General features: G+C 54.6%; 1 protein-coding gene across 1 annotated transcript; it reads right to left on the bottom strand.

Annotated features, from left to right (window-relative positions):
- Positions 1-588: 588 nt before the first annotated feature.
- On the bottom strand, positions 589-8,537 carry ARRDC2 (arrestin domain containing 2). The gene is made up of 8 exons (XM_036742282.1): positions 8,191-8,537; positions 7,816-7,882; positions 7,273-7,420; positions 6,166-6,268; positions 5,383-5,639; positions 2,634-2,796; positions 2,087-2,238; positions 589-1,629 (listed from the first exon to the last, which is right to left on the bottom strand). The coding sequence occupies exons 1-8, from the start codon at positions 8,456-8,458 to the stop codon at positions 1,576-1,578; spliced, it is 1,212 nt and encodes a 403-aa protein (XP_036598177.1). The 5' UTR covers positions 8,459-8,537; the 3' UTR covers positions 589-1,575.
- Between the last annotated feature and the right edge of the window lie 667 nt (positions 8,538-9,204).

Here is a 9,204-nt window from a genome sequence, read left to right as displayed (position 1 = left end):
GAAGCAGCCAGGGGAGGGAAAGGAGAGAGAAGATGCAATGGAAACAGCAATGAAACCTGCCTGTGCTATAATCGTGATGGGCCTTGGAAGCACCTCGGCACCTTTGTTTGCAGAAGTGGGGGGCTAGGGGTGCAAAATAGGGCATGTGCTCTGAGAACCAAACAATGATTCGAGGAGTGAGACTGAACTGCCTCTATTCCTTCTTTGGTTATTTTTGGAAAAGATGGTGATGTCAGAGCAAAAAATATCTGTAATAATTTAACAAAAAAATCCACCCCTAAATGGATGAACTCCGAGCACAGACCGAAACACCCTTCTTTCACATTTTTTTTTCAACACTGCTAATATGGAAATGAGTTTTGCATGATTTCACATGGACGATGAGTATCGTCCTGCTTGCCCTCTCAATAGGTGGGGGAGGAGCTAGAGGGAGAATCTGGAACTCAAAATTGGGGGGAAAAAGGATTTTTAAAAGAAAGAAAAGAAAGCCACTTCCAAATCCTATTACCTGAGAGGACTTTAAAAAGGTTAACTATTATTCAGGTTAAGTCACTTTAGGGATGAAACAGAGAAAAAACCAACATCCATCTCAGTAGAAAGCATGGTATTCACTTTTATTATTTTCAAACAAAAACCCGTACAAAAAGAGAAGGAGCCTCCCCAAATATTCTTTGATTTTATCAAAACCACAGTGCAGATGAGTGTATATTTGCAGTCAAGGCCAAGCGTATACCTGCTCATGAAAGGAAGGAGCTAGCTTTCATTGCCTAGGCTTGAGTTGGGCACCGTGGTGGGCTCTGGAAGGGGAAGGCTTCTATTAGCAGAGACCCAGTGGGGGTGGGAGGTGCATCTGTGGATCACAGCCCCCTTGGTCCCTTCCAGCTTTAGCACCAGCTTCAGAGGGGGCATCCAGCCCATGGCCACGCCCACTTTTAGCACCCATGGACCATCCCTCATAAAGGCCTGCCTCCTTATTCACTCCTAACTCCATCTCCCTTTCCCAGGCCCAGCTTGTAGGGCCAGCCCCATAAGCCCCTGCTGTCTTGGCCCATGGGCTCCATGACCAAGCCCAGCATTCTCAGGTGTCTGGGTGGGAAAGGATCACCTTCTTCTGGTCCAAAATGAGGCAGTCTGTAGGTGAGAGCCCCAGCCTGGGGATCCTGCGTGTGGCCAAGGGACAACTTTGGCCTAGTCATGGCTTCTCTTTGAGCCCCCTGAAGGGCTTCATCTCTGCAATCTTCAAATGAAGGCACAGGGGCAGAAATGCTCTCCCAATTCCAAGTCAAAAGGAGAAGTTAGAGTCTCCAGAAAGAACAAAATGGCCTCCTGTCAGGAACCATCCTCACCCAAAAGCAACTTGGGACCAGAGAGAAGGGGGGGCCCGGCAGCTGAGTCCTAAAGTCATGGTGAGCAGACTCCCCCTGCCATGCCACTAAAGCCCCAGGAGCGTGCTCCAGCCGCCTGCTCTCCTGCAGGGCAGATCAGTGGAGCTCCATGGCCTCGATCCAGCTGGGAAGCCTTTTATTGGATCCCAGGAGCTGGTTTTGGTCAGAATCAAGCCACTGCCTCTGGGCCTCAACATGTCATGCATCGCCGACGAATGGTCTGCAAGGGAGGATTCGGATCCACCTGCAAGGGAAGCAAGAGTGTCCTGGGGACCCTGAGGGAGTACCTGCCCTTCCCTCCCCCCAGGGGAGTACACCTTCCCCTGGCCGCCCTGCCCCCTCCCAACAGGCCCAAACCAACTTCTGACAGAGGCCATGGACTCAGCACAGAACGAGACAAGCTTTTGGACCTGGTCAAGCTGGAAATTTGTTTAATAGTTTTCTTTTTCCAACGGGTGGAAGAAAGGAGGAGAGAAAATAAGATTTATTTTTTTTTTGAATTTGATTGAAAAAGCCCACCCGCTTCTACATGGAAGGGCAGGTCCAGGTGGAAGGGATGTCGTGGGAGGCAGAAAGGGAAGGAGAATGACCCTGCCCTAGTTCTGACACCCTCCATTTAGGGACCCTCAGGGAATGGACTCCAGTGAAAGCAAATTTCCCAAAGAAAATCCTCCCAAAGCCAAGAGAAGCTGCTCACTGACCTCAGAGTACAGGGGAGGTGGACGGTAACGGAACTCCTGGATATAGGCGAAGAAGGGTCCCTCTGGGGCCTGGCTGCTCGTGGCCTCTTGGGGAGGTGGTGAGAGGCCTGGGCCCGTGTCCTCAGACACCACTTCGGAGTACTCTGGGGGGGCTGAAACAGCCCGGGGAGGCAGTGAGGCCAGAGGGGAGGGGAGCACCCCTCGGCTCCAGAGTCCCACCTCTGCCCCCTTCCACCTTGGCTGGTCCTGCTCATTGGGAGGGCCCTCCCACCTGTCTGAGCCTCCCCAACTGCTCTCAGGAGGGGAGTGGAGGGTATGAGCTAACAGATGGAAGAAGGGATCCCAGGGGCCTGGCCTCAAACTTAGGCACTCATCTTTCATTTTAACAGGAGGGAAAATGTGGGCACAGAAGCAAGGTGTCCCCCAGGTGAGTCGGGGGGCCTGGGGCCTAATCATGGCCCCTCTCTGGACCCGTTTGCCCCTATCCCAGGGTGCTAGCCTAGATGACCTGCAAAGGTCCCTGGCCAGTGTGGGCTCAAAGGCTCACCTTCCAGCTGCTCAGAGATGGCCACATGCAGCCAGTCCAGGTTGACACTATACTGGCTACCCACGCTGGACGTCCGGCTGCCAAATGGATGCAGGGGGATGGTTCCAATGACAAGCGGCAGCTCCAGGAGCAACTTGGATGTGCCCGGGATGTCCACACAGACCTGGGAAGGAGACAAGGAGCAGGTGTTGGGAGCAAGAAGGACAGGGGAGGCACACACCCCCAGTGCACTGGAGAGGGAGAAGGTGTTAGGTTTGGGCTCAACGGGCAGGTAAGCCAGAACGTCCAGTCACCAACTGACTGGGAGGTGAATCTCTTCTTCCCCCCCTCCTCTGACACCAGGCACCAAACAGAGCTGAAGGTAAGCACTCTGAGGGCCAAGACTGCTTTGTTTCTGTAGCTCTAAGATATCCCACAATGCTTTTATTACTGTGTCTTTGGACCACACCCTCCAGGTGGTGGAACTTCCAGAGGAGGAAACTCCCTTCACCAAAGCAGACTGCACTTGCTGGTGCCTTCTCGTCTTAAAGAGTTAAAAGAGTTTCCTGGGGCACTGAGAGGTCCTGTGAATTGCCCAGAGTCCTGTGTGTGTCAGAGGTAAGGCTCAGACCCTGATCTTCTCTGCTTGGAGGCTACCACTCTAGCCATTAGACTTCACTGCCTCTGATATGCAAAGACACGTAGCAACAATTCTTTCTGTAGCCTGATAACCTGGTTCTTTCACAACAATTCCCAGAGATAGTTAGGGCAGGTCTTATGATCTTTATTTTTCCCATAAGGGAGCTAAGACTCAGAAGGGAAGGGCCTCGGGCCTCGCCCAAGGTCATACAGCTTGGGCTGGGATGAAAACCCAGGTCTCCTGATTCTCTCCAGGGCTCTTTCCCCAACACCATAGGGATCTCTCCCCACCCTTCCGCTCTTCCCTCCCAGGGCACTCAGGGTTCGAGAGACCTGGGTTCTAGTCTTAGCTCTGCTCCCTGTCAGGCATGACTCTGGAAGTCACTTTCCCTCTCTGGGTCTCAATTTCTTCATCTGTCAAATACGATGAACCCCTGACCAGCGTCCCCACCTACAGTGAGGAGGTGGCAGGGACCTTTTGGGCCTATGACTGTCAGTCTCCTCTTCATGCTGAGGGCAGGGACCAGGATTTCCCCTCTCCTCCCCCTCCCCTGTTCCAGGAGGACTGGAACTCAGGGCCCAGGCTGTAACATGCATCAAAAGTGGAGCTGCACTTTAGATGGGGGGTGGGGGGGGCCTTCCCCTTCCTTCCTTCAGAGACCAACTCAGACTCCACCTCCTCCCTGAAGTCCTTCTAGACCAGGAGTGATTAGGTGCTTCCTTAAATGTCTCCTAGTCCTTTGATCCAAGGCAGAGCAAGATAAACGACGACCCATTAAGACCACAGATGCAGAGCAGAAAGGGGCCATCTTGTACAACCCCTCATTTCAAAGAAGGACCAAAGGGCCTTGCCCAAGCGAGGTCACTCAGGTGCCAAGGGTCAGGACTGGGATTGGAGCCCAGGAGTGGTTTGGGAGCTGAAAGCCTCACAAGTACTGTGGTCCATGCTGAACTCCAGAGCCAACACCTGCCCCATGTGCACAGTTTGAGAGAAACCTGCCACCCCATTCTAGATCACCTGTGTCAGGACTGCACAGCTTTCAACCCCATCAAAGGATTTTGGGTAGAAGGAGACAGCCTGCCCGAAATCCTCTGGTATGCCCGTGGGCCACAGGTTGTGCAAGCCCGACCCAGATCCTTAGAACAAGGTTTCCAGGCATCCACAATTCTACCCTATACCTGGGCAGCAATCCCTTCCAAAAAGCACATTCTCTGCAATCTAGAGTTCAAATCCTGCTTCTGAGGCTTATTACACACCTTGGGCTTTGGAGGTCACCTGTGGCACTTCTTAAACCGTGAGTCACGACCCCATATGGGGTTTAAGAAGAGCCAAAGGGGTAGAGGGTGGAAAAAGTCCTGTTCTAGATCGGTACTCCTCTGTACCTTGACGAGGCTCAGCTCAAAGGTACTCGTAACTGCCAGGCAGGCCATTCCATTTTGAGGCAGCTCTAATCGGGCAGCTAAGGTGGCGTAGTGGTTAGAGTGCCAAGCCTGGAATCAGGAAGACTCATCATTTTGAGTCTTACAAGCTGTGTGACTCTGGGCAAAGTCACTTAACCTTGTTTGCCTCAGTTCCCTCATCTGTTAAAAATGAGCTGGAGAAGGAAATGGCAAACCAGTTCAGCATCTTTGCCAAGAAAACCCCAAATGGGGTCATGGAGAGTTGGATACAACTGAACAACAAGAAATAATTATCAGTCTGCCCCTCTTGCTTCCACCTACTACTCCTGGTTCTGCTCTCTGGGGCCAATGACAACAGCCCCAGAGCCCCCTCCTCCCTGGCCTTCTGTTGCCCAGGCTAAACACCCTTAGTTATCTCAACGGATCCCACAGTAAACTCTAGCAAAAGGCAGCCGCTTGGGGGGTCAGACCTTCACTTTTGTCTCTGTATCCCTGGCTCCTCCTGTCGGTGCTTACTAAATGTTCTGGAAATGAACCAAATACAAGTGGCACAATCTCTAATAGCCAGAGGCTTTAAGGGCTGGAAGAGATCTTAGTCCAGCCTGTGCATTTTATAGATGGGGAAGTTGAGGTTCAGAGCAGAAGACCAGACCAGGGTCAGATGGCCCCCATTTCTGGCACTCCCAGGACCGCCTCCCCCACCCCCCCATCATCCTGCAGAGTGTCCTACCTTGAGAGAATAATCCACGTGGAGGATTCGGCACTGCAGAATGGAAGGTCCCACGGGAGGAATCTTCAGCGCTCGCCCTTGCCAGAGCTCTCGTTTCCCTGCGGGGACAGGTTCCCCCACAATGCTCGCCACCACTGATCTCTTCTCCTTCCGGGCCCCACGGGCCACAAAGGTCTGGGTCTGAATAATGGCAGCCTTGGGTACAACTGGTCGGCTAGTGCCATTGTCTATCTCAGCAAAGACGGGGATGACTTCACCTGGGAGGGAGAGAGGGACAGGAAGAGAGCTCAGGGTGAGACTGGGCCCTGTGGCTGGGCTCCCAATGATGGAATGTGAATATTGGAATGGGCCTTCCAAAGAAGGGGATCCACTCCCACCCCAGACCCGAGCTGCATGAGCCTGACCAAGTCACTGAATCCTGTTATAATGAGGGGGTTTAACTCTCCAAGGTCCCTTCCAGCTTTAAATCACTGACCCCACGTTTTAGAGGGGAAATCTCTGTGGTCCAAGGAGAAGGGGAATCCACCAAGGCCCTGAGCCAAATCGGAACCAGAGATGGGGGCAAAGATGAAGCACTCTGCACTCTCCCCATGGCCCCTTTCCTTTGGGGACCACACCTACCCACCCAGAATAGCACCTACAAAGATCTAGTCTAGCAGAACAGCCTGCTCAGTTGGCATCTCTGGTCCCCTTGGCAGATGGTTAAGATAAAAGACAAAGAAAGAGCAGCCGGCCTTTGGACCTCCCCCCAGGATTCAGGAGAGCACACAGTGCCCCAGTTACCTGGGGTATAGCCTTTCCTATCAATCTTGGCTGTAATGGAAACTGGGCCTCGATTGCAGTACCAGGCCCTGGCGATCTTCTCTTTCACACCTGCCTGAGGTGCCTGTGAAAGAAAAAACCCCCAAAAGCAAAAATAAACAAGAGCTTATTCACACTAAGGCCACACCTGCTTCAGCATGAAGAAGGGCCAGGGTGGGTGGGTACAGACAGCCTCACTATGCCCTTGATTCTCATCCCACTGATCTCTGGTTTGTGAAGTGGCAGCCACTGTGCTGGGTGCTGGGGCTACAGATCCAAATGGAACTGTGCCTACCTGCAATGGGCAAACATTCTACTGGGCAGAAACAGTGAGAGAAAGTGAGTTCCTCCAAGAAAAGCTCTACAGCCCCAGACCCTGGTGTATGGCAGGTACTTAAGAAATATCTCTTTTATTGATCAAGGGGCACGGAGCTGAGCCTTGCCATGAGGCATGGGGAATTCCCTCTCCCAATGCCAGGTGGCACTTCTAGCCCCAGAAAGCAGCCCGGGGCACTGATGGGTGAAGTGACTGGTCCAGAGTTAGCCAGTCAGTGTGGGTCAGGGGTGAGGCTTCCTGGCTTTGAGGCTGCCTTTCTAGTCATGCTCCATAAACCCTTCACAAATGTTTTTTTTTTTCCAAAGTCCTGCTCTGTGAGTCACTGGCTGTGGAGACCACAAGCAAGTTCCCTTCCATCTCCCTGCCTCTGTTTTAATGAGGGGATGAGACAAGATTTCCTTCCAGATCAGACAGTCTATGGTCTATTACTTCACTTCATCTTGTGAGGTAGAGATATGATCACCCTTTTGGCAGGTGAGGAAACTGAGGCCAGAGAGTTGGAGGTTTTGCCTAGGTCCTAAGTGAGTTCCTGTTATCTCTTCCCAGCACAACCCACACTCCTGTAAAGATTCTCCTTTAATGGAGTTTGCTGGCATAGTGTGGGGCACCTGGAGTGTGCAAAGTCAAGGCCAAGAGCCAGGAATATGGACTCCCTAGACTAGTCCCTAAAGGTGGCACTGGAAAAGAGGGGTGCTAGCCTCCAGGACAGGGAGGGAGAGCAGCCTCAGTGATGTGCTTGTCCACTGACATACCAGCAGGGCGGGAGTGTTGATGTCGATGGGCTCAATCACCGTGAACTCTTTTCTGGCCCGTTTGGCTGTGCCCCAGGGTCTATGGAGCTTGGCTTTCACACAGTATCGAACACTCCCATGCTTCCCTTCAAATGAGGTCACCAAAGTCCTAGCCAGCAGAGAAGAGAGGTAGGTAAGAATATGGGGGTGGAAGGCACTGGGGAAAACTCCCCTATCTATACACTTGGTTTTTTAGGAAGAGCTGAACATGAGTGTACATGTGGGCTCTTGGGAATGAGAGAGGAGAGACAGAGAAAGATGAGCTGTGGGAGAAAGGCAGAGAGAAAAGGGGGTAGTGAAGGGACAGACCTAGAAAGAATGAAATAGATGGGAGAAGGGAAACAGGAAAGAGGGGAGCACTGGAGAAGTGAGGGAAGTAGCCACAGATGGAAGGATACTAGGTGGTACCACCCGCAGAGGCCCAGGGTATTTTTAGTACCCAAGTAACAGGTTGGGGTGTCAGTCCCCGGGTCCCATCAAGAGCTGCCCAGCTCAGACACTTACGTGGGCAACTGGAAGCTGAAGGGGAACTCGTGCCTTCCCGGCTGTAAGGTAGTAGTGTCCCCAGAGTCTGAAAGGCGGAAGAGATTGATGGGGGGATGCGGTGAAGTTTGTGAGGGGGGGCGGGGCTGGAGAACAGCAGGGCAGGCTAAGGGGCCTTAATCAGGGACGACTGCCCAGAAAATACCAAAACCGGCCAGGGAGTGGTCCGCTCAGACTGCCAGGATCGTCTTCATCCCCACTCCAGGGGAGGAGAGTGCAGAGGCCACACTGGGTAGCTGGCTGCTCGGGGCGGTCGCAGCCGCTGCTCCGGTGCCCTCCAGTGAGCCCCACCCCCATCCCCGGGGTTCTGGGCGCCAGGGCCGGTGGGGGCCGTACCTGGGGCCAGCAGCGTGTCGCGGTGGTTGACCAGCTCCACCTGCTCGCTGTAGCTCTGTGTGTAGGCGGTGCTGGAGCCGGCGCTGCGGGACTCGGTCCAGTACACCCGGGCGCAGCCCAGGGCTCGGAGGTGCAGGGCTCCCACCCGCGCCGCGGCCGCCAGCTCCAGCAGCACCGTCCCGGACACGGCCTGGCCGCCGCTGAAAGCGGGCTCGGGCTCGGGCCCGTCCAGCAAGACGGCGAAGCGCTTCACCTTGTCGAAGATCATCGCGGACACAGGAGATGGGCGAGAGAGGGGCGGCGGCCAGAGCACGCAAGCTTCCGCTACCAAGGGCTGCCTCACCGGCGGCTCTACCTCCCGAGAGCGCCTGCAGCATCTTTTATAAGGCGAGGGGCGGGCCCAGAAGAGACCTCCGGCCAATCACGGCGCCGCGCCGCGAGCCCCTAAGGAGGCGCAGCCAATGGTGCGGCAACGGAGGCGTGGCTAACGGCGGGGCTCGGCGGCGAAGAAAAACAAACACGTGGGAGAGCCGTCCCCTTCCCCCGCCCAGGTGGTGGGCCCAGGTAACGGGTTCGGGAGCCGAGGCCACCGGGTTCCGGCCAGCCCAGGGGCTCGTCCCCCACCCGAGGACCCCAGGCCTCCAGTGGCCTCCCAGCCATCCCACCCCTCACCCAAACAAACGACCAGAAGCCTCCTTGGGCCCCGCCTGCTCCCCTTTAGCTAGAGGGAGCGGTCCGGGCAAAGTCCAGCTCGCGGACCGCCCCCTCCCCCTCAGTTAAAAAGGGCTAGAATTACATCTCAATTGAGGCCCCCGAGGCCTCTTAGGAACACCGCTCACCCCAAACCCCGCCCAATAACGATTCCGATAAACCGTTTTAAAGTCGGCCGCGCAGCTTAGGACGAGACCCTGACCCCCGCCCTCTGAGGTGGGCATCGGTCCCCGGTTTACGGACTGAACTTAGAAACTCCGGGGGCGGTGAACGACGACTTGCCCCTGGTCACACAGCTGTGAT

Source organism: Trichosurus vulpecula, chromosome 1 (genome assembly GCF_011100635.1).
Source record: "Trichosurus vulpecula isolate mTriVul1 chromosome 1, mTriVul1.pri, whole genome shotgun sequence".
Taxonomy (NCBI): domain Eukaryota; kingdom Metazoa; phylum Chordata; class Mammalia; order Diprotodontia; family Phalangeridae; genus Trichosurus; species Trichosurus vulpecula.
This window is presented reverse-complemented; position numbering and strand designations above follow the sequence as displayed.